Source organism: Globicephala melas, chromosome 15 (genome assembly GCF_963455315.2).
Source record: "Globicephala melas chromosome 15, mGloMel1.2, whole genome shotgun sequence".
Classification (NCBI taxonomy): domain Eukaryota; kingdom Metazoa; phylum Chordata; class Mammalia; order Artiodactyla; family Delphinidae; genus Globicephala; species Globicephala melas.
In genome coordinates, this window is record NC_083328.1 from 37575965 (window position 1) to 37598285 (window position 22321).

The 22321-nt window shown below is 63.6% G+C and overlaps 6 protein-coding genes across 14 annotated transcripts; 3 read left to right on the forward strand and 3 right to left on the reverse strand.

The window, feature by feature from the left end:
• Window positions 1-797: 797 nt before the first annotated feature.
• Window positions 798-6248, forward strand: WDR24 (WD repeat domain 24). The gene is made up of 8 exons (XM_030872284.3): window positions 798-2002; window positions 3195-3372; window positions 3521-4193; window positions 4722-4840; window positions 4919-5040; window positions 5134-5238; window positions 5323-5663; window positions 5839-6248. The coding sequence occupies exons 1-8, from the start codon at window positions 1522-1524 to the stop codon at window positions 6190-6192; spliced, it is 2373 nt and encodes a 790-aa protein (XP_030728144.1). The 5' UTR covers window positions 798-1521; the 3' UTR covers window positions 6193-6248.
• Window positions 6249-6441: 193 nt separating this feature from the next.
• JMJD8 (jumonji domain containing 8) lies at window positions 6442-9249 on the forward strand. 3 transcript variants are annotated; one of them, XM_030872298.3, is made up of 9 exons: window positions 6442-6587; window positions 6665-6763; window positions 6975-7023; window positions 7101-7197; window positions 7287-7355; window positions 7447-7566; window positions 7654-7721; window positions 7799-7933; window positions 8013-9249. In XM_030872298.3, exons 1-9 carry the CDS (start codon window positions 6496-6498, stop codon window positions 8091-8093), a joined length of 810 nt encoding a protein of 269 aa, XP_030728158.2. In that variant the 5' UTR covers window positions 6442-6495; the 3' UTR covers window positions 8094-9249. The 3 variants fall into 3 exon arrangements, with proteins under 3 accessions (XP_030728158.2, XP_060141097.1, XP_060141096.1); XM_060285114.2 differs by having other exon boundaries at window positions 7799-7928; XM_060285113.2 differs by having other exon boundaries at window positions 7654-7703.
• On the reverse strand, window positions 8140-10572 carry STUB1 (STIP1 homology and U-box containing protein 1). The gene is made up of 7 exons (XM_030872295.2): window positions 10278-10572; window positions 9562-9760; window positions 9308-9473; window positions 9020-9107; window positions 8807-8863; window positions 8604-8720; window positions 8140-8526 (listed from the first exon to the last, which is right to left on the reverse strand). Exons 1-7 carry the CDS (start codon window positions 10437-10439, stop codon window positions 8401-8403), a joined length of 915 nt encoding a protein of 304 aa, XP_030728155.1. The 5' UTR covers window positions 10440-10572; the 3' UTR covers window positions 8140-8400.
• Window positions 10166-12072, forward strand: LOC115861475 (uncharacterized). Its single transcript, XM_030872304.2, has 6 exons — window positions 10166-10918; window positions 10988-11067; window positions 11219-11380; window positions 11547-11705; window positions 11765-11768; window positions 11831-12072. The coding sequence occupies exons 1-6, from the start codon at window positions 10671-10673 to the stop codon at window positions 11979-11981; spliced, it is 804 nt and encodes a 267-aa protein (XP_030728164.2). The 5' UTR covers window positions 10166-10670; the 3' UTR covers window positions 11982-12072.
• A 213-nt stretch (window positions 12073-12285) lies between these two features.
• RHBDL1 (rhomboid like 1) lies at window positions 12286-15535 on the reverse strand. Of its 3 annotated transcripts, none has more exons than XM_060284691.1 (8): window positions 14777-15535; window positions 14181-14339; window positions 13744-13968; window positions 13511-13659; window positions 13270-13382; window positions 13095-13195; window positions 12951-13011; window positions 12286-12876 (listed from the first exon to the last, which is right to left on the reverse strand). In XM_060284691.1, exons 1-8 carry the CDS (start codon window positions 14813-14815, stop codon window positions 12605-12607), a joined length of 1119 nt encoding a protein of 372 aa, XP_060140674.1. In that variant the 5' UTR covers window positions 14816-15535; the 3' UTR covers window positions 12286-12604. The 3 variants fall into 3 exon arrangements, with proteins under 3 accessions (XP_060140674.1, XP_030728152.1, XP_060140675.1); XM_030872292.3 differs by having other exon boundaries at window positions 14181-14342; window positions 14777-15533; XM_060284692.1 differs by having other exon boundaries at window positions 14181-14370; window positions 14777-15533.
• Window positions 15536-16521: 986 nt separating this feature from the next.
• Window positions 16522-22153, reverse strand: RHOT2 (ras homolog family member T2). Of its 5 annotated transcripts, none has more exons than XM_030872289.3 (19): window positions 22006-22151; window positions 21828-21886; window positions 21648-21729; window positions 21522-21565; window positions 20569-20622; window positions 20029-20081; window positions 19842-19950; window positions 19645-19746; window positions 19474-19572; window positions 19237-19345; window positions 19022-19142; window positions 18734-18818; window positions 18516-18658; window positions 18334-18434; window positions 18118-18248; window positions 17941-18021; window positions 17707-17829; window positions 17413-17615; window positions 16522-17130 (listed from the first exon to the last, which is right to left on the reverse strand). In XM_030872289.3, the coding sequence occupies exons 1-19, from the start codon at window positions 22040-22042 to the stop codon at window positions 17004-17006; spliced, it is 1863 nt and encodes a 620-aa protein (XP_030728149.2). In that variant the 5' UTR covers window positions 22043-22151; the 3' UTR covers window positions 16522-17003. The 5 variants fall into 5 exon arrangements, with proteins under 5 accessions (XP_030728149.2, XP_060141566.1, XP_069899858.1 ...); XM_060285583.2 differs by having other exon boundaries at window positions 17409-17615; XM_070043757.1 differs by having other exon boundaries at window positions 17409-17615; window positions 21522-21729; window positions 21828-21881; window positions 22006-22119.
• Window positions 22154-22321: the final 168 nt, after the last annotated feature.

Here is a 22321-nt window from a genome sequence, read left to right on the forward strand (position 1 = left end):
GTGACAAGCGCTGTGGAGGTGACAGTGGAGAGGTCACGTTAAATGGGGTGGCCAGGGAAGGCCTCCAAGAACGTGACATGTAAGCTGAACTCTGAAGGAGGAGATCCCTTCTGGAGAGGACAGCGGGCGAAAACGTGCGATGGCCACGAGGCAGGGAAGAGCTTGCCCAGCTGGAAGAAGGGCTAGAAGCCGCCGTGGCTGGAGGTGCGCGGAGAGAGGAAGAGGCCGGGAGTTTGGGATTTACTCACAGCGCGGTGGGGACTTACGGGGGACCTAAGGCCAAAGAGTGGTACCTGACTGCTGTGCGGGGTTCAGATCAGGGGAAACGAGGAACCCAGGGAGAGCCGTTAGAAGGCTGCTCTTGGGGTCCCGGGGAGGGCGAGAAAGGAGGCGGAGACGATGGAGGGATTCAGGACTAGTTTAGGGATGCCTGGACTTGCTGATGGACCTTGGGGCAGAGATGAGCATTAGCATTAAAATACTGCAATAGGGGCTTCCCTGGTGGCGCAGTGGTTGAGAGTCCGCCTGCCGATGCAGTGGACACGGGTTCGTGCCCCGGTCCGGGAAGATCCCACATGCCACGGAGCGGCTGGGCCCGTGAGCCATGGCCGCTGCCTGCGCGTCCGGAGCCTGTGCTCCGCAAAGGGAGAGGCCACAACAGTGAGAGGCCCCCGTACCGCAAAAAAAAAAAGTGATTAAAAAAAACCCCACCACCACTCGAGGCGGAACCGGGGGAACCCCTCTACCCCTAGTCCCGGTCAACCCCTCCGCCTCCACCAGCGTAGCTCCCGGATCCGGAACGTTGGTAGTGTGGGCACCCGCCTCCGGCGAGGGGCTGGCAAGAAAAGGACCACGTCCGGCGGGGGGGCAGGAAAGAGACGGGCTGCTTCCGGCGCGGCGGTTCCTCCCCGGCCCGGCAATTTTAGGAAATGGTTCGGGTGCTCTCGGAAGGAGAGACTTCTCCGTTCGGCTAGCTCTGTTCCCGCTGCCTCCGCTCGCCCGCAACCTCCGCGCCGCCAGCCTCTCCTGCCTCCGGTCTCGCCAGACCCCCCCAGGCTCCTTAAACAGCTCGGTCCTTGAAGTCCCTCTGTGTCCCTCGCGCCTTTATAGCCTGTGTTCTCCGGGCTCCTCTATCCTTCTGCCCGCCTTCCAGAGGCCGACTTTGCGGACGGTGGGAACCACCTGGCTTCCCCGGGCGGGATTGACTGACCGAACGTCCAGTGACTATCCTAATCTGGCAGTTGGGGGGTTGGAGAGGTGGCCTGGCCTGGGACTGACCAGGTAGGGTCTTCCCCAGAAGTCAGACATGGGACTCACTGGCCTCAGGGCAGCTATGGCGCCTTCTGACTGCTCAGCCAGGGTGATGGAATTTGCCTGTCAGACTGACTAATGGTGGACTGCCCTGGACTAAGCAGTTTTGGAGGAACCACCCAGGGTAAAGGCTCTGAACTGCCAGGTCCCTACCCCCAGGCTGACCAGCCCTGCCAACTTCATTGACCTATCCCCACCACCCGTGCACCCATGGAGAAGATGTCTCGCGTGACTACAGCCCTGGGTGGCAGCACGCTGACGGGCCGCACCATGCACTGCCACCTGGATGCACCAGCCAATGCCATCAGTGTGTGCCGTGACGCGGCCCAGGTGGTCGTGGCAGGCCGCAGCATCTTCAAGATCTATGCCATTGAGGAGGAGCAGTTTGTGGAGAAGCTGAACCTTCGTGTGGGCCGCAAGCCCTCGCTCAACCTGAGCTGTGCAGATGTTGTTTGGCACCAGATGGACGAGAACCTGCTTGCCACGGCGGCGACTAATGGAGTCGTGGTCACCTGGAACCTGGGCCGGCCATCCCGCAACAAGCAGGACCAGCTGTTTACGGAGCACAAACGCACGGTGAACAAAGTCTGCTTCCACCCCACTGAGGCCCACGTGCTGCTCAGTGGCTCCCAGGATGGCTTCATGAAGTGTTTCGATCTTCGCAGGAAGGACTCTGTCAGCACCTTCTCGGGTGAGGCCCTTGGAGGCGGGTCGGGCAGGTGTGCATCTCTGCAGGTGGCTGGCCTGTCTAGGCAGGTTGAGAAATGCTGTGTGCATCAAAGGCCCTCAGATGTACTCTCAGAGGGCTTCCTGGAGGAGGAGCCAGCCGAGCTGGCACTGGAAGAGTGGGTGGAGGTGAGCAGGAGAGGGGCAGGGCAGGGGTAGGCCTGGTGGAAGTGTGAGGGGTACCTGGAGTGTGGTCACAGCTCTGATGCACTTATGGAGTCAGCAGGAGTCAAGGCTGAGTGTGAGATCAGGGAGAGAGCAGGGCCTGAGCAGATCCACAGCCCACCTGGGCAGCTGAGCAGAGGGTTTGTTTTGCTGTCTCCTCTTTCCTTGCCTCAGAGCTCCAGGCCACCTCATTGCACAAAGTCTACCTCCAGGGTCCTCAGCCCAGGGAAGCCGTGGGGAGTGGTGCACTGCCTGGTCCCCCCGCAGTTCTCTTCCCAGCAGGCCCAGCTCCCTGACAACCCCCCTTGAGCCAGCTCTCCCTTTTCACCTCGCTGAGACCAAGTGAAGCACAGGGCAGAGCCCAGAGAGAATCTGAGGGCCTCTTAAGACAGACCTTGAGCTACCTGTGGTGGGGAAAAGCTGGACACTGCACTCAGAGGCTCTTGGTGTGGTGGTCCACAGGGGTGGACGTGTACCCTCAAGGTGTCCAGTGCTCTGGGGCTGACTTGGCGGCTCCAGCTCAAGGTGTAGGGACTGGGCAGATCCTGGGGCATCCCATCCATGCCTCCGTGGGCCTCAGGCCCCCGAAGGATTGTATTCAGCCCACTGAGGCCCCTGTTCATTCAATGCTCTGATACCTGGTCCTGAAGCCGACCACAGCTTCGCCCAAGGACTGATGTCAGTTGCAGAATCCAGGGAAAATCGAGGTCCAGGAGCCTGTGTCAAAACCACCCAATGCCTGTGTCCCTCTCACCAGCCCAGGCTATTGTGTCTGCTCTGCCAGGCCTCTCCTCACCCTTGTCCACCCTGGGCAGGCCTTGGCAGTATCTACTCCACCCTCTAGGCCTCCTGGCCTGCGCCATGGGCAGGCATGTGACACCAGTCCACATTCACTCCAAGGGATACCCCTTGGTTGCTCTCCCTGCTGGAGTCCCTGTAGGCTACCCACCCACCCACCCCCAACTCTCCCTCCACTGACGTCCTGCCCACAGGCCAGTCTGAGAGTGTGCGTGACGTCCAGTTCAGCATCCGGGACTACTTCACATTCGCCTCCACCTTTGAGAACGGCAACGTGCAGCTCTGGGACATTCGGCGGCCCGACCGCTGTGAGAGAATGTTCACGGCCCACAATGGGCCTGTCTTCTGCTGCGACTGGCACCCCGAGGACAGGTGTGGGGTGGGGTGGGGGCCGGGGCAATGGGGCAAGATGGGTGGGGCTTATGGAAGGGCTCTCTCACTGCCTCAAGACCTGTGAGACAGAGTGGGGAGCCCTCCCACCCCAAAAGAGGTCACTGAGGACCTCACGGGCCTTCCACAGGGGCTGGTTGGCCACAGGTGGGCGTGACAAGATGGTAAAGGTCTGGGACATGACCACACACCGCGCTAAGGAGGTGCACTGCGTGCAAACCATTGCATCCGTGGCCAGAGTCAAGTGGCGGCCTGAGTGCCGCCACCACCTAGCTACGTGCTCCATGATGGTGGACCACAACATCTACGTGTGGGACGTGCGCCGGCCTTTTGTGCCAGCTGCCATGTTTGAGGAGCACCGCGATGTCACAACAGGCATTGCCTGGCGCCACCCGCACGATCCCTCCTTCCTGCTCTCCGGCTCCAAGGACAGCACCCTATGCCAGCACCTATTCCGTGATGCCAGCCAGCCTGTTGAGCGCGCCAACCCTGAGGGCCTCTGCTATGGTCTCTTTGGGGATCTGGCCTTCGCAGCCAAGGAGAGCCTAGTGGCCACTGAGTCGGGGCGCAAGCCCTACACTGGGGATCGGCGCCACCCAATTTTCTTCAAGCGCAAGTTGGACCCTGCCGAGCCCTTCTCAGGCCTCGCCTCCAGTGCCCTCAGTGTCTTTGAGATGGAGCCTGGCAGCAGTAGCATGAGCTGGTTCGTGGACACGGCTGAGCGTTATGCCCTGGCTGGCCGGCCACTGGCCGAGCTTTGTGACCACAATGCGAAAGTGGCTCGGGAGCTTGGCCGCAACCAGGTACATAGGGCTGGGTTGAGGGCCATGACCTTGGTGTAGGGTCAGAGAGTTCCTCTGACTGCTGTGCCCAGACTCTGCCCTGAGTTCAGTGCTGAGTTCTGCTTGAGGTCACCACTGGCTCTTGCCCCAGTAACTAAGGGTGTCCAGAGCCCCAAGTGGGCCAGATGCCAGTGCCATTCCTGGGATGCAGGTCTGGGGTGCTGTGGGGCTGGAGCCCCCTCTTCTGGCTTATCCTTGCTTTTAGACTTCCCGAGGTGTCCAGCCCTACGCAGAAGGCCCACACTGCCTCACTTATCACCTCCTGGGGACCCCAGGCTCATTTCCACTTTTCTTTCTGTGCCTCTGCAAGTTTGAGGCTGGGGTTTTTGTCTTTCCATGGGCATCGGTTTCCCACCTGGGGCGGGCCAGGACGTTGGGTCCCTGGGGCAGCTGAAAGCTGAGGGTTTGTGGTTCCATCCAGGCAGAGGGGGGCCTGCACGGGGCGCCAGGGACCCAGGACCCCCGTGAGTGAACAGTGCCCACCCCTAGGTGGCGCAGACATGGACCATGCTACGGATCATCTACTGTAGTCCTGGCCTGGTGTCCACCACCAACCTCAACCACAGTGTGGGCAAGGGCAGCTCCTGTGGCCTGCCACTTATGAACAGGTAGACATCTGGGGGTGGCTTTCCCCAGAGGGTGGGATTGTTGGGGCCCACCTATCCATCGGCTTTCCCTGCCTCCAGTTTCAATCTAAAGGATATGGCCCCAGGGCTGGGCAGTGAGACTCGGCTGGACCGCAGCAAGGGTGATGCACGGAGTGACACAGTACTGCTGGACTCCTCAGCCACACTTATCACCAACGAAGGTAGGCTGGGAGCAGACGCAGGGCATTCATGGGAGTGAGACTGGGGCCTCCCAGAGTGAGCTGGTCCTGCAATGCTCTCCCTCCCTCGGGCAGATAACGAGGAGACCGAGGGCAGCGACGTGCCTGCCGATTACCTGCTGGGCGATGTGGAAGGTGAGGATGACGAGCTGTACCTGCTAGACCCGGAACACGCTCACTGTAAGTGGGGGCTTGGGGAGGGGTGGGGCCAGGAGGCGGGGCCAGAGGCTCATACCCTGCCTACCGCGCCCCCCTGCATTGCAGCTGAGGAGCCCGAGTATGTGCTGCCCCAGGAAGCCTTCCCACTGCGCCACGAGATTGTGGACACCCCACCCGGGCCTGAGCACCTGCAAGACAAGGCCGACTCGCCCCATGTGAGTGGCAACGAGGCAGATGCAGCCTCCCTGGTGCCTGTGGACTCTTCCTTCTCACTCATCTCCGTCTCACACGCACTGTACGACAGCCGCCTGCCGCCTGACTTCTTCAGTGCCCTGGTGTGTGACATGCTGCGCTTCTATGCGGAGCAGGGCGACGTGCAGATGGCCGTGTCCGTGCTCATTGTGCTGGGTGAACGCGTGCGCAAAGACATCGACGAGCAGACCCAGGTGGGTGACAGGGTCTGGGGGGGTCTCCCTGGAGCAGCTGCCACCCCCAGGACTACCCCTGCACGCCCCGCCTGCACCCGCCCCTCTGTCTGTGCCCAGCACACTTGGGGGAAGCTCCTCAGTGTGCCTGAAACCCTGGTCTCTTACCTCCTTCCTCCCCTCCCTGCACCACCAGGAGCACTGGTACACGTCCTACATCGACCTGCTGCAGCGTTTCTGCCTCTGGAATGTGTCCAACCAGGTGGTCAAGCTCAGCACCAGCCGTGCCATCAGCTGCCTCAACCAGGCCTCCACCACCCTGCACGTCAACTGCAGTCACTGCAAGCGGCCCATGAGCAGCCGGGGCTGGGTCTGCGACAGGTGCCACCACTGCGCTAGCATGTGCGCCGTCTGCCACCACGTGGTCAAGGGTCTGTTCGTGTGGTGCCAGGGCTGCAGTCACGGCGGACACCTGCAGCACATCATGAAGTGGCTGGAGGGCAGCTCCCACTGCCCCGCCGGATGCGGCCACCTGTGCGAGTACTCCTGACTCGCCTGCCGGACCTGGATGGGTGTGCGGGGCTTGTGAACCAAATAAAGGAAGCGGGAGACGTATTCTGAGGCTGCCTGTCACCCGGTCGCGTCGCTTACGGTCCCGCGCGGGCGACTCTGGTGGGCGGGTGGCAGTGTGTCCACGGGAGCTGGCAGTAGCCAATAGCAGCTCTTGGTGTGACCTTCGTCCCGCCTTCCGGAAGTGCCCCCTCTTTCCAGGACGGGCCAGAGGAAGCCGCTTCCGGGAGCCAGCCTGTTGCCACGACGACGGAGCTCCCGGCATGCCTCGCGGCGGCGGGATATGGCGTTGGGGGTGCGGCTACTCCTGTTGCTCGCGCTCTGGACGCTGGTGGTTCCGGCCCGGAGCCTCCGGGAGGCAGGCGACGGAGGGTGGTGAGCGGCGCCGGGCGGCAGGGCGGAGCGGGGCGGCCGGCGGGGCGGCCAAGGGCACTGACCAGCTGTGTCGGCAGGCGGCGGCCCGGGCCGGGGGCGCCGGCGGCCGTGGCGGAGGAGGAACGCTGCACCGTAGAGCGCCGGGCCGATCTCAGCTACGCCGAGTTCGTGCAGCGGTAAGCGCGTCCTCTTGTATGGCCACACCTCCCACGCCTGAAAACTCTGGGGCTCCGTCACCGTGCACCGCTGAGGCCGCGCACTGGTCGCCGGCCCGTCCTCCCGGGCCTCCTTAGGCCGCTTCCCCTTGAGCTCGTGCGAGCGCGTGTGGGCGGGGGCGGACGATGGGCGCGGATCAGACTGAGGCCATGATTCCTCCTTTTCTTCTAGCTACGCCTTTTCCAGACCTGTCATTCTGCAGGGGCTCACAGACAACTCGGTGAGTGCTCACGCTCCTCGCGACCACCACTCGCCCGTGCTGAGCTTGGCCCCTGAGTATTTTCCCCGCCCCCACAGAGGTTCCGGGACCTGTGCTCCCGTCAAAGGCTGCTGGCCTTGTTTGGGGACAGCGTGGTCCGGTTGAGCACTGCCAACACCTACTCCTACCAGAAAGGTGAGCTGCCCCTCCCAGCAGCCCAGCCTGCCTGCCAGCATCTTGAAGGCAGCACCAACCAGTCCTGACCAACCCCTTTCAAACTGCAGTGGACCTGCCCTTTCAGGAGTATGTGGAGCAGATGCTGCACCCCCAGGACCCCTTCTCCATGGGCAATGGTGAGCCAGACAGGTGGCCATGGGGTGGGGTGGGGTGACTTAGTACCCAGGTGCTAAGATTCCTGCATCCTCTTGTGTGTTTTGCTGTCAGACACCCTGTACTTCTTTGGGGACAATAACTTCACGGAATGGGCATCACTTTTTCGGTACTACTCTTCACCTCCATTCAGCCTGCTAGGTACCATTCCTGCTTATAGCTTTGGAATTGCAGGTGAGTGCCCTGCAGGACCAGGGGACTTGGGAACTGGGTGGGGGAGGATTAGGCTTGGTAACCAGCTGCTCGTAACTCACCACACAGGTGCCGGCTCTGGGGTGCCCTTCCACTGGCACGGGCCCGGGTTCTCAGAGGTGATCTATGGCCGAAAGGTCAGCAAAGGGTGGGGCTGAGACTTTGGGTTCACTGACCACAGCACAAAGAGTGACCTTGCTGCTCCCACCCTCAGCGCTGGTTCCTGTACCCTCCTGCGAAGACACCTGAATTCCACCCCAACAAGACCACACTGGCCTGGCTCCGGGACACATACCCAGCCCTGGCACTATCTGCACGGCCCCTGGAATGCACCATCCACGCTGGTGAGGTCAGTGGCTGGCAGACAGGGGCCAGGCTGGGCTGGGTCAAGGGGCCCCAACCAATCCCTGTGTCCCCCCCACTCCCAGGTGCTGTATTTCCCTGACCGATGGTGGCACGCCACACTCAACCTCGACACCAGCGTCTTCATCTCTACTTTTCTCAGCTAGCCAAAGGGGGTGGCTGGGGAGCCCGTCGCACACCAGCACATGCCCCTATAGTGCTCACAGATTTTATTACAGGGACAGAGATGGCAGCGGCAGCCTCAGCCCAGCCCACTCTCCCCCACTGTTTCTGGCCCAGAGGGGGATGGGGGAGGCTCATGACCCAGCAGAACTGATGGGGGTGGGCTTGGGGACACCAAGATAGGGATCTAGGGACACAAACTATGTACAGCGGCTAGAGACTACTGCCCAAGGCCCTCCTGGGCCAGGGTACCAGGCAAGGCGGGTGAGTGGCTCACACACTCGCCCTGCCTCAGTAGTCCTCCACCCAGCCATTCTCGGAGATGAACGCGTCAATGACCTCTTTCATAGCCAGGTTGGGGATGAGCTGTTCCTGGGTCAGGGGGCTCCGAGTCACAGGGTCGAAATGGCCCACACGCTGCAGTGACAACAGAATCAGAATTAGGAGGGGCTCAGTGGGTGTGGGTCCTGCTCCCAACTCCCATGGGCCCTCACCTGCAGGTGCTCTTCAATGTCCTTGCGGTCATAGGTGATACCACTGGGTGTGATGCAGGGCTCCCGCATCAGCTCAAAGCTGATCTTGCCACACAGGTAGTCGGGTATATCTCGCTTCTGCAGCACAGGGTCAGATCAGGGGCTGGGAAGGGGCACTGCTCCGACTCCTGCTACCCACAGACCCCAGAAGACAGGCAGCTCACCTTTCTCTTCTCGTCTACCTGGGAGAAGAGTTCATCCATGTCTGCCAAGTACTTGTCCTGCAAAGAACCAAGCAGCTATGTTTGTGGGCCTGACACCCCATCTCCCTTCCCCAGGCACCGAAACTCAGACCCAGCAGGAGCCAGGGGCACCTCACGTCCATTACACGCATGCAAATACACACAGGACCCACACTTGGGCTGGGGCACCCTCACATGCTTGGCCTCAATGCAGGCCTGTTGGGCCCGGAGGTGGCCATCGTCCTCATCACCCTCATGGTTCCGCTGACACTCTTCCAGCTCCCTGGAGGTTGACCAAAAGCTGATCAGAGATGGGTCTGGCCAGGAGGTCAGACTCCACTCCAATCTTAGGCTCATTCAGGCCTCATTCCCCTCCATCTCCTGCGTGCCAGAGTTGACCTTCAATAAATGATTGTGTTCACGACTCAGAGTTAACCTAAAAGTGGTGACTTCCGGGGGGCGCCTGTCATCACCACAGCCCACCTCTCACGCTCGGCCACAATGAGCTGTGTGAGGTAAGAGTGCAGCTCGTTCTCCTGGTGGATGCGCCGCTCCTCAATGCTGTTCCAGCGCTTCTTCTTCGCGATGCGCAGAGCACTGGGGATGTCGTCCCCAAAGTTGAGCCGCTGCTCCTTGGCCAGGTTGTAGGCTGGAGGAATAGAAGATTTGGATAAACCTCCAGCCAGTCCACCCGCCTGGTCCCAGGCACCCTGGCACCAGCCAGCCTGTAAGCCCACCTCGCTGCAGGTTGGCAATAGCCTCATCATAGCTCTCCATCTCCAACTGGCATTGCCCCAGGAAGAAGTGTGCCTTCACAGACTGCCCGTCCAGCTCCAGGGCGCGCCGGCAGTCAGCCAGAGCTTGCTCATGCTGCTGCATCTTCAGGTAGCACAATGCCCGGTTGGTGTAATACACCGCCACCAAGGGATTCCGGGTCTGGAGAACAAGGGCAGACCAGCCAGCGTGAGGGAGTGAGCTCAGCCTACCCTCTCTGTCCCAGCTTGAAGCCCATAGCTGGAATCAAGACACTACAGGTTTCTCCGCTTCCAAGCCTCTGGGTTCTGAGGGAGGGTGGAGCCTACCTGAGCCCACCCTCTGGACTCCAGTGAGTCTTGTGAAGGTAGCTTTTCCAGATCTGTGGAAATCACCAGCTTTGGGCTTGGACTCCTCAAAGGGCAAGGGTCCCTGGCCCCCAGCCGAGTGGGCCTCAAGCACTCTGAATCTCCCACCCGCCACAGTTCTCTGGCAACCAGCACTGGCTCGGGAGCCGTGGCCTTGGCCCCTTTGGAACAACATCATCACTGAGTTCTCAGAGCCCAAGCACCACCCGCCTCCGAAAGTCGGGCGGGGGTGGCCAGACAGGGGCTCCGGGGAGGACGCGGAGGCGAAGCCGCAGTCCGGCCCCTCCCCTGGCTCGGACGCCGGCCCCCTCCCGCGGTGCAGGCGCACTCACGATGGCGCGGCCATAGCAGGCCGCCGCCTCCGGGTACTTGCGGCCCACGAAGAGCCGGTTGCCCTGCTCCTTGAGCTCCTGCGCGCTCGGGCTCTTTTCCGGGCTGCCGCCGCCGCCGGCGCTCAGCCGCGCGCCGCCCTCCTTCTCCTCCTTGCCCTTCATGGCGCCGCGCGGCACGGCCTGGGCTCCGCTCCCAGGCTCCGCGCCGGGCCCGCCCTACGCCCTCAGCCCGAGCCCGCGATCCGCTCGGGCCCGGTCCAGCGCTCCGCCACCGGAACTTCCGGCCGCGCAGGTGGGCGGGGCCAGCGGGAAGGATGGCCTGCGAGCGGGCGGGGCCGCGCGTGCACCAGACGCGAGGCGGAGGAGGGGGAGGGGCGGGGCAGGCGGGGGAGCATGCGCTCGCGGCGACGCGACGCGCAGCGTCTGAGGCCTGAGAAGTGCCGAGGTCGTCGGGGCAGGAGCCCGCTCGGGCACTCCGACGCCCCGCCCCCGAGGCTCCGCCCAGGCGCGTGGGGATGGCGACTGCCCGCGGGCTCGGGCTGTGAGGACTCGAGCAGCTGGGCCAACGTCCTGGGGTGCCACGGGGAAGTGCTGCGGGCGCGCGCGAGCCCCCAGGGGCGGCTGGAAACCCTGGAGCGATGGTAGGACGGTGGGGACATCGGGCGGGCCGACCCCCGTGGCTCGGATTCCCCGTCACCGCCCTTCCCCAGGTGTCGAGAGGAGTTGCCCGCAGCCATCGAGAAGCACGTGACACGCGACGAGCTGGAGCAGTTGCTGGCGTGGAAACTGGCGGTGAGGAGCTTCCCACGTGGGGGACGGAGCCTTCCGGGGCGGGACGTAGCGCCGTGGGCGTGGCTTCATCCTGGGGGCGGGCCCTCGCGCCTGGGGGCGGGGCCCCTAGCGAGATCCACCAGCCGTGACCCCAGACCCGCCTTGACCACCGAGGGGCCACTTTCGGCCGCGCCTGCAGCAGCTCTTGACCACCAACTCCCCGGAGCTGGTGGTGCAGCGCTCGGCCGCCGCCTTCTGTCTCCTGCCAGACGTGAACGCAGCGGTCACGGAATTGTGCGCCCTCCGGGGCGTGGGCCCGGCTATCACCTCGCGTTAGTAGGGAGAGCTGGGCGTCCCCCCGGCGAGGTCGTGGGCGGAACCTGGCGTGTTAGTGGCCTTATCTGTGAAATGGCCAGATACGTGACACCGAGAGTTGTTGGGAATGGCAGCCCCACGTCGAGGTGGGGCTGAGTGCTGTCCATTTACTTCCCGCGGCAGTCCTGGCTGCCAGAGCTCTCGAGGTAGCAGCCTTCATGTCTGAAGAGGCAGTGGCCGCAGTGCCCGGTCTGCCAGCCTTGCAGTACACCCTGAAGCACTACCTGCTCTACCTGGGCCGGGTGCAGGAGGGTGCCACAGCCCTGAGCCAACGTGCAATCTGTTGGCGGCCAGAGAGGGCATCCAGGACTCTGGTCAGGGTGATGTGCAGAGTTATCCAGCAGGGTAGGGTGACTGGTGCCCCTGAGCCCCAGACTCCCTCTGCCCCACCCCAGGCAGTGCCTCAGGCTGTGGACTCCTCACCGTGTGGAGACAGCACTGTGGATCTGGGCTGTAGGGCAGAAGCTGTGCCCTGACCTGCTGCCTGACCTCGGTCCCAGCCTGGCCACCCTTGAGGACACCAGGCCAGCCAAGAACCACAGGACCCAGGCCTACTGACTTGGCTGTGGCCCAGGGCTTGCACACCTACCCTGTGATCTCAGGGCACAAGTCTTTGGACAGGGGGCTGGCTGCTGTAGGAGCTCAATAAATGCTTGCTGAACTCAAACCTGACTATGAGGCCCATGACTCTCCCCAGGGGCTCCCATCTCCCATACAGAGACACCTCATGCTGGGTACAGAAAAGCAAGGGGGAAGCCCAGGCTGCTGTTTGTGTGGAGGGAAGGGCCCTCACAGTTTGATCAGTGAGTTGGGGGGAGACCAGCCCAGCCCGCAGTGCCCAGTACAGCCACCTGGTGCTGTGTAAAATATTTATTCATTCTCCAAAAAGGCTCAGACTGCAAGTCTCATGGGAGAGGCCAGGGCAGGGTCTCCTCTGGGGCCACCCTTGGGGACCTCCACCACTCAGCCCAGTCCATCAGTCCTATTCCTCCAGGCCTGGGAGGGGGTGGCCAGGGCTGGTGTAAGGCTTGGCCTGCAGTCAGTGGGCCACAGGGGCCACCTGCACCCACCAGGAAGAAGCAGCCTCAAGACATACATTCACAGAGGACGAACATGCAGGCCTCCCTAGTGGCTGGCCCACGGATGCTGCGCCCTGGCTGGTGTGGCCCTGGGAACTCTTGTCAGGGTGGCGGGGGAATGTGGGCACCCAGCAGGTCGTAGGCAAAGATGTTCCAGAAGATGGCGAAGAGCAGGAAGGTGCCATAGGCAAGCAGCACCACCCACCAGCCACACTGGTCTCGCAGGCGTTCCTCATAGCTGCGCAGGATGGTCAGGCCCATGCTGACACCCACCACCGCACCCGCCAGGTGTGCCATGAAGCTGGGCTGTGGGCCCGAGGCAGGCAGTGGCGGGGAGAAGCGCAGCCACACGGCCCGGCCCACCTCGGAGCTCACTACAGAGGGAGGCAGCAGGTGAGAGGCACCCTAGCCATAGGCTGAGGCCCCTCCACCCTGGCTCCCTACTTACTGCACACCAGGGCCAGCACCATCCTCAGCAGCTTGTAGGGACATCTCATCCCCGCCCAGTTCTGATGGGGTGTGAATAAAAAAGGCTGTGAGGGAGGCCTTATGGGCCCCTCCCCGCACCCCGCCGCAGGGGCTGCCCCGTTACCATGACGACATTGGCCAGGTGTGCAGAGCACAGGGCGTAGACCCCGCCGGAGCCCCCCACCACAGGGGCCCGCATGTCAGTAATGGAGACGGTCAGGGAGCCTGTGTGAGCAAGGGGAGAGCCGTGAGGGTGAGGCCCACCAGTGAGGTGGCCAGGGCGCACACACCTGCCTCACCTGCCAGCACACCAGCCAGGTAGAGCAGGCTGATGCGGAGCAGGCCATGCACCATCTCCAGGGGCACCCCGATCATCAGCTGCAGGAGTGCGTTGAACCCCAGCTGCTCCAGCCTGGCCATATGGGGCAAATAGGTGTGAAGGGTGGGGTCCGCCAGGGGGCTACCAGCCCCCTGCCCCCACCTCGAGAGGCTGAGCCCTCCCGATCCAATCCGATGGGTGCCAGAGGTGGGCCCACTCACCCAACGTGCATGAACATGTAGGTGAGAAAGCGCCAGGCCCGAGCACGGTGGCCGGGGTGGTATACCAGGGGGCTTTTCATGTACTCAGGGTGGTAGGTCTGCAGCACCCACTTGTTGAGACGGGCCCCGTAGCACAGGAACACGATGATCTGGGAGGGACAAGTGTTGGGGCCAGGCAAGACCAAGGATAAGGGAGGCTCCCGGGGTGGTGGGTGGTGGACGGGCAGGCCCACCTGGGCGAGGGTGACCGAAGCCATAAACACAGGGGGTGGGCAGCTGCGGTGCCGGTAGAAGTACCAGTGGCGGTCCACCTCTCGGGGCAGGATCTCGTAGGCCACGTAGCGCACGAACCGCTTGTAGACACCCAGTCCTGGCTCGTCCAGCAGCCCGTCCTGGGGCAGTGCCCGCTGTCCATTGGCGATGGCCCGCTTGAAGCTGCTTGAGCGCTTGCTGCTGATCTGGGGGGCGGGGCCTAGGCATAGGCCACGATACTCCCCCCATGGCCGCCCCTCCTGAGTGGTCCACCCAGCTTGTCACAGGGTCTGAAGCCCTGCCCCATGGCTATAGCCCTCCCCAATGGGAAAGGCAGGGAGGAGGGGCCGCCTGCCCAACCCACGCCAGCCAGGGCACTGCGCCCATACCCCAGCTGCCCACCCACTGTGGCACTGACCAGGTCCACCAGCTCCTGGTAGCAGACCTGGCCCCGCTCGTTGCTCTGGGCCAGGGCCACCAGCATGTCCAGTTTGGCCGGGTCCAGGGGCAGCTCATGGCGGTGCACCAGGCCAGCGAAGGTGTCCGCACCGATGAAGCCAGTGTTTTCAGGGTCCAGCTGCTGGGGTCGGGGAGCCAGCGGCCAAGGTCTGAGGGTGGGCCGGGCCCCAGGACCACAGGGCTGAGCCACGTCAGGCGAGAGAGGCAGGCTCCGAGCACCCTGGGTCCAGGCCCCTGTGCCCACATGGTCCCAGGAGCTAGCTGTAGGCACCGGTACCTAGGTCCCCGGCCTCTAGCTCCGCTAGCTCTCCAGCCGTCTCCCCACCTCATTTCTGCCTTGCCCATTCTGAAAGGGTAGGGCCAAGGTCTGAGGGCAATCACCAACCCTTTTGCCCCTCCCCAAGCGCCCTAGTCTGGCTCGGTCTCGTGCAGGGGACCAAGGTCGTGCAGGGAAGGGTCTGTGCTGAGGGTCTCAGAGCTCCGTCCCCCCGGCCCACCCAAGGGCGGGGGGCCGGCAACGGGGGCGGTGCCGGCGCCCCCCACCTCTCCACGCACCTGCTCCTGGATAAGCTGCAGCAGCGAGCTCCTGTCCATAGAGCCAGGCCGGGCCGGGGGCCGGGGTCGGCGGCCGCGGCCGGGAGGGGCTTCTCTGCGGACTACTCCGCTCCGCCCCTGCCCTCCGGCTCCGCCCACTCCGCTCGGCGCCGCGTCACGGAGCCGCCCGCCCCCGCCGCACACGCCGCCGCTGCCAGCCCAGCCACTCGCGGTCAGGACACGCGCGCGACCCGCACACGGACGTGCCAGGCAAGAACTGCGCGGGGCGCTTGGCTCCAGTGCCGGCGCCCCCGCCCCGCCCCGGGCTGCAGCTGTTCGTCCCGCGGGGCAGCAGCCGGGAAACTGAGTCACGCGCGGCACGCAAGCCCCTTCTGCGCCCACCCTTTTGCCCCGGTCTGGGCCTCAGCGCCGATGCCACCTCCTCGGGGAAGGCTTCAGGGAACAACCCATTGCTGGGGACTCCCCCCACCGGGCTCCCTGAAGGCACCTCCCTCCCTGGCAGACATGCTTGCCCGTCCCGGCAACAGCGGCTCCACGGCTCCAGCGGCGAGCGCTGAAGCCAACTGGGCAACTAGCAGGGTTGAGGGAGGTCCCTGCAGCAGGCCTTGCTCAGTGGGTGGGGACCAACACAACTTGGGCTGAAGGTTCCTGACTACTCCTGTGGCCACAGTGCTAAACTGACCCATGGACATGGGGGTGGGGAGAGCCCCCCAGTGGACAAGACCGCAGCTGGGATGGAGAGGAGCCCTACTTCCCAGGGAGAACAGGTAGACCCCCTACAATAAGGAAGGTGACAGGCTGTGGTAATGTATAACCATAGCAACCCCTGACAGCACCGCTCAGAATGCCTGTGCAGCTGAGCCTCAGGACAGATGCAGCAGCTAGAAGTAGCATCCTGCCCTGCCCAGCTTTAGTAAGAACTGCACCAGGGGTCCTCAGGTCACTGGAACTGGGGGGCCAGCGGGATGGTTGAAACAACTTAAGGGTGTGACCCCCAGCCCCTGTTGGGTCAGGCCTAAGCATCCCCTGCCGAGGAGGCACCTCCCCCGCCTCTAGAAACAGCTTGTCAGGGCTGGGGGAGGGGCCCTGGCCTAAAGGCCTGTCTTGCAAAGAATGACTAATTACAGGAAGTAGAGGGGGTACTTGTCTGGCCAAGGTCCTCCACCCAAGCACACCACATACTGCCTCTGCTCCACGCCCAGAATGCACGCCAGAGTGAGCACCTAAACTCCAAGCTGAGCCCCCTCCTCAGCCCAAGAAAGGTTCTCTGTCCCCTTGTCCTTAGGCTGGAGCTCTGGCTGTCTCCTGCCCAGTGGGAGGGGCAGAGGCCTCTGGGTGGGGTGTGAGAAACAGGGCAGCTCGCCCAGACCAGGGCCACCTCGCACACCAGGACATTTCAGCACATCCCAAAACCCCAGATCCTCAGCACACCTCAGCCAACCTGACAGGATGCTGAGGCTTGGGTAGTGACTACACCTGGCTGTGGGGAGGGGTCACATCAGGGGGGTTCTCAGGTATCAGGCCCCCTCCAGCCTCACTCTCAGGCCAGCATGGACCTCAATGGACCTGAAGGCCCTGAGGCTGCGGCTGGGCCATAATTGGTCCTTATCCTGGCCTGAGACCTCAGGATGGTGACCCAGAGAGGAGGCGGGGGGGTCAGGAGTAACATTCCCAGCCCACACCCAGACCAAAGACACGTTTTAGTTAATTCAAGAAGTCATCCTCAGAAAGCAGGACCCAATATGTAAAAGACACAAGTGAAGTTTAATCAGGAAACCCAATCTCATACGTCTTCTGTGAGAGGCACAGCCCTGGACCTGTCTTCAGATTGGGGGGTGGGGGCGCGCACAATGGTCCAGCCATTTCTTGCCTCCACGCCCCTGCCTTTGGCCCAAAGCTCTGCCCTCTTACCCCCTTCATACCCTCTGGCCACATGGGACCAGGAAGGAGGAGTGGAGCCCTGAGAATTCGGGTCTGGGGTCACTGACTTCCTCACCCACACCTCCCGGTCCCTCCAACACATGATGCCCACAGAAGAGGGTCATGCCCGGCACCTGCAGCAAGGCCGGACACAGGCTGCTGGGAGCCAGGGCCACCCTCGGGGCTGAGGCAGGGGTGGGGCAGCAGGTGGACTGTCCTCAGGAGGAAAGTTGAGAGGGTCTCCATCCCCCACCAAGCAAGTGGCCCCACACCAGCACCCTGAGATCAGACTGTGGGGTCTGGGACCTCATCGGCTCTTCACCAAGACCCTGTAGAGTGAGAAGCTGAGAACGGCAGCAACGGCAGCCCCGACGGCCCCCAGCGCCACCCGGAGCCAGAAGGAGGTGGCGTGCAGCTCCCCGTGGACAAGGTGTCTGCAGGAGAGAGGGGAGTCTTGCTGCTGTAACCCCACCTCCGTCTCCTACAAAGTCCCAGAGCCCCACTCAGCTGCTTTGTGTCAGTGCCCAGCATGGCAGTACCCCCAGACTAGAGGGCAGCCTGTCAGGCCAGGCCCCGAGGGCCCCGCCTGAGCATCGGCACAGGCACCAAGGCCCACCCTGCAACCTTGACTGACTCCAGTCCTGACACCACAGCTGTGCCACTCTCCTGGGACAGGGAGGGGTCTCCCACACAGGGGCTTCGATCCTGGTACCCACGGGAAGGCGGCCATTGTGGCGAGCCGGGTGAAGATGGCCGCGCGGGGCTCGGCTGGGCCGGCACAAGAGAACAGGGCGGGGGCGGGCAGCCGGTGCCTACGGCAGAACTCAGTTGGAGACAGACCAGGCAGCAAGACGCCTTCGGGCAAGTCAGCCTTGGAGGAGACGAAGAGGCAGGGGGTCTGCCTGTCCATGTAGTGGCGCTGCAGGGGGAGGGGCCATGTGAGTGTGCTGGGGGACACCTGCCCACAGCTCTGCTATGCAGCAGGGCCCCCAGGGTGGGCGGGACCTTACCTTGTAGACACTGGCGCACAGCGAGAAGGACCTGGGGTGGCTGCTGTCAAACATCAAGCAGGCGATGTCACACGTGGCGTCGGCCGAGGCGGTCAGGAGGCTGTCTGCACCCACCTCACACAGCTGAACAGAAAGGGTGGCCTCAGAGGGGCACAGGCTAGGTCTCCCAGGGCCGCGTTGGGCGGCTCCCTCAGCGTGCACGCTCTAGGCCTACCCTGGGGACCCCGCACTCACGATCAGGTACTTCTCCTGCCCGTTGACCTGCACGGTGTCGATGGTGTAGGCAGAGGACTCCCCGGCAGGCTCCCCAGCATCCTGGTGCAGAGGAGGGACGCCCCTGAAGCTCACTGCTTGGACTCTTTCCAGAACCCCTGCCCCCCAGGTCCACGCACGGCACACATGGACACTCACCCCCAGGCCATGGCCAAGGAAAGCCTGCAGGAAGGAGGACTTGCCCACTCCGCGGGCCCCTACCACCTTGCACAAGAAAACGTTTCTCTGCGTTTGTCCCTTCTCCTGGTCCAGCCTCTTCTCCCGGGTGACTGTGGGCAGGGAGCAAGGATGAACGTGAGGGAGGGGCTGCCAGGGAGGCACTGGCTGGGGGCCGGTGTGGAAGCGGGCACCCACCTGTGATGGCGTGGGCCTGGGAATCCTGCTCGCAGAGGGTGGGGAAGCCCAGGTAGCCAAGGTGCTCAAGACAGTGCTGGACGTCCAAGTAGGTCACCAGACTGGGGACGGGAGAAGTGGGGATGTGGTTACAGCAGGGCAGAGGGTGAGGCCATGTCTCAGTGGGTGAGGGCTGCACTTACGTCCACTGGCAGAGATACCCGTGCAGAGGCAACCGACCGGCCTCGGTGCGGACTGTGCGAGGGAGCTGGGGGCCCCAGGGAGCAGCAGGAAACACGCTGAAAAGGCTCTGCAGCTCTGCTGGCGAGAGGGCGCCATCTCGGTCCTGCGGGCAGAGGAGCTGCGGTGACATGTGCGGGTGGGAGGCCAAGGGGGTCTCAGTGGGGCCCAGCGCCCTCACCTGGTCATGCTTCTCGAACATCCTCTGCACAAACTGGTAGCCGCGGTGGTTGAGCTCGGTGCTGCATCCGGGGGGCACATGGAGCCTGCGGGTGCCGGGATGGGGGTGGGGCTGTGCACACCTCCTTGTGCTCCGCAGGGTACCTCCTCCGAACACAGGCCATCCAGGCAAGCAGAGAGTCCCCCCGCCAGGGAGAGACGCCCCGATGGCCCCCAGGACAGGGTCCAGGAGCCCCAGGCCCCATCCGACACAGATGGGAGGCGAGCCCTGAGCCCAAACGCCACTCACGGTGGGCAGAGGTAGTTGGCCGTCAGCTCAAGCGAGTCGCCATAGCCAAAGCGCCTCAGGATGGTCCACGTGGTCTCGTGGCGGCCTCGCTGGATGAAGAGCGTGTTCAAGAAAAGGAAGCCTGCTCAGGAAAAGCAGAAAAGGGAGTAACACCAGGCACAGCCCGGCCCTGCCCCACACCCCACGCCCGATGTAGGCAGGGTGTCGGGCCTCACCGTCCAGGGTCAGCCGGTCATCCCGCACGCCTCCTGCCACATTCTTGCTCACCACCACCTTCACATCCTCCAGGGCCTGCGGGGCAAGAGGGTGCCCGAAGCAGGACATCTGCTTCCGAGAGAAAGTCGCCGTTAGTCAGCCAGCTGCCCTCTCCATCTGTCACAAGGGCAGCCAAGGCGTGGGGTGTGGCTGCAGCTGGGAGGGTGGGTACCGCCAGGAGACAGAAGGGGGCGCACCTGGAAAGCATTAAGCTCCTGGTCACTGAGCACCTGGTCCATGTCCTGGTCTGAGAGCCTGAAGATGCGTGTAAGGGCCTGGGCGCACTCGGGCATCAGCTGTGGGGACAGCGGCTCAGCACCCCCACCACTCCCTCCTGCTCGCCCTCCCCACCGGTGCCTTCAGCCCACCTGCTTGGCCTCAGGGTCATAGAGGGGGGCCGTGGGGTGTAGCACGGCCTTCTGTGCGTAGTAGAACAGCTCTGAGATGTTTTTCAGGTTCTTCGCCGAGCACTGGGACACGTGGGAACAGACTCAGAGGGGGAGGCAGGCAGGCCCCCTGTCCTCGCTTCTGCAGTCCTGGCACCCCCGGGGCCCTGCCTGCTCACCTCCACACAGGTCTCGATCTCAGGGAACTGGCTCATGATGGGCAGCACAGCCTCCATGGAGCCCCCCGGCCGCAGGTCCGACTTGTTGCCCACCAGGATAATGGGGACCCTGGGGGAGAGACCCATGGTCACCAGGGATCAGGGAGCTGGCGGGGCCCAGCCCCCCTCCCCGAGTCCTGCCTATTACCTGGGCCCCCTCTTGGTATCCCCATTCACCAGCGGGATCCATTTGGTTCGGATCTGAAAGGTAAGACCTGGCCATGAGAATGGAGGCCTGCCCGGCCCACAGCTCCCATGTGGAACTCTCACTTGGCTCGAGGAGAGACGGGGGAGACTGAGGGCCACTGAGAGCCAAAGTCACGGCCACTGGCAACAAGACCAGTGGGGAAGAGCAGCGGGCAGGTAGGACCTCATCTGATCCTAGCAGTTCCCAAACACCCACAAAGGACCTGAGATCAGCAACTCCTCCTGCAGGCCTAAGAGATTCAGACGCAAGGCCATCCACGCTCTCGGCGGGAGACAGGATCATGGGAACTCGGGGGGAGCTTTGGGGGCCGTGGCCAGGATGGCTCCGTGAAGCTCCCCAGTGGGGCCAGCCACGGGTGCAAGTTGCCCAGAACCCGGGTCAACTGAGCATCCGCCTGTGGTGTGTGCAGAGAACAGGTTGATGACCAGGCTCGGCGCCAGTGACAGAAAGCTAGGATGGACAGAGAGTTCCCTTGCTCACCTTCTCAATAGTGGCCTCCTCAGACACGTCATACACCACGCACACCACGTTTGCCTGTTGGGGGCAGGGAGAGGGACTGTATAGTGGGATCTGAAGCTCCCTGCTCCACTCACAAGCTGGACAGCACAGGGCTCAGAGACTGGGGAGCCCACCCTTCCAGCTGCTCCCAGGCCGAGTCACTGGCTGTTGGCTAGGCACACCTCAGGCCAGCTCTTCCCTACCCACTTCTGCTGCAGATGCCAGGCCCCAATACTGCAGCTCTGGTCAACGAGTCCCCTGAGGGCTCAGGACACAGCCACCCTTAAACTTGACTCCCCAGCCCCAGCCTCAGCCCTTCGCTCCCTGGTCACTACAGGCAACAGCAGACAGAGGACAACAGCACAAAGTAGGGGATGATGGAAACACAGTGGCTGCAGCCTGTACCCTTGCCCAGTGGCACCCCCAGGACACAGCAGATGCTGCAGGGGCAGCACCCCTACCAGGAGCTTGGTCCAAGCACAGGTCTTCCTGTGCAGAGGAGAGCAGAGAGCTAGCTGTGCAGCCCACAGCCCTGGTCATGACACCCGGTGCAGCCCAGAAGCCCAGGACAGTGGGCTGGACTAAGGAGTGGGGAATGGGGGTGCTGGGCACAGAGTTGCCCAAGGGATCACTTTCAAGGACTTGGAGACTGCTCCCCAAGGTCCACCAGAAGAGGGAAGGCTAGGCACGGAGAGCTGTGGGCTGGCCAACCACGCATGCAAGAGGAAGGAATGGGCCTTCCTCCTGGCTCCCAGCAGAGTGCATCACAGGGACCCCAAAGACACTCAGTGCTAACAGGTCACAACAGAATTAGCGAGGCTGCAGACATTCTGGGCACCTTAATCCAATCCCTCAGAGGCTGAAGCCGATCAAGCCAGGGCAGCCATATCCCCAAGGCCTGAGCCCTGCACTCCCTTCCCCAGGACCCACCGTACCTTGTGAATCTCGTCCTGAAGCTCCTCGACTGTCTGCTCAGCCTCTGGGTGGAAAAAGAGACCCTACTGCAGACCTGCCGGAGATGCCCGCTCCTGGGCGCAACCGCGGGCGGGCGGCCCCTCTACCTGAGTAATCCACGATGTGGGTGGGCACCTTCTCTGGGGTGACGTCCGCGGGAATGGTGATCTCTTCTGCCCGGGGAGGGACCTGGGGCAGACGCGGCCGTGAGGACAGCCGGGAAGGGCGGAGGGCGGCGGCGCCCGGACCTGGGCCCTTCTTGGGCGCGGGGGCGCGCTCGGCCTTACCTCCTCGGGAAACTCCTCGCCCACCAGCGACAAGATCAGCGACGTCTTCCCCACCTGGGCTGCGCGGGGCGGCGCGGTCAGCGCGGCGGCCAAGGTCGCGGCGCCTCTCCTCACCCCGGCCCCAAGATCCCCGACCAGGCTCGACCCCCGCCTGACCCAGGCCCAGGCGCCTACATACCCTCGCCAAGCAGCAGGATGCGCACGTCCCGCTTCATGCTGGCCGCCGGGAGCTGCAGTCCGACCCCAGTGCAGGCCCGGCCCCCGCCCACGACCCCGACCCGCGCTGTAGCTGCGCCCGCACTTCCGGCCCCCGCCCGCGCAGCCTCCCTAGCGAGGCGGGCGGGCCAGACCGGCCTAGCTGCCCGGCGGCGCCACCGCGTGGGCACGCCGGGCACTGCCAGCGCCGCGCCGGCCAGGGGGGCGGGGCCTTTGCCCAGTGCCGCCCCGCCCCCGCAGCTCATGCAGGGGTCAGGATCCCTGGCAGGGAGCAGGAG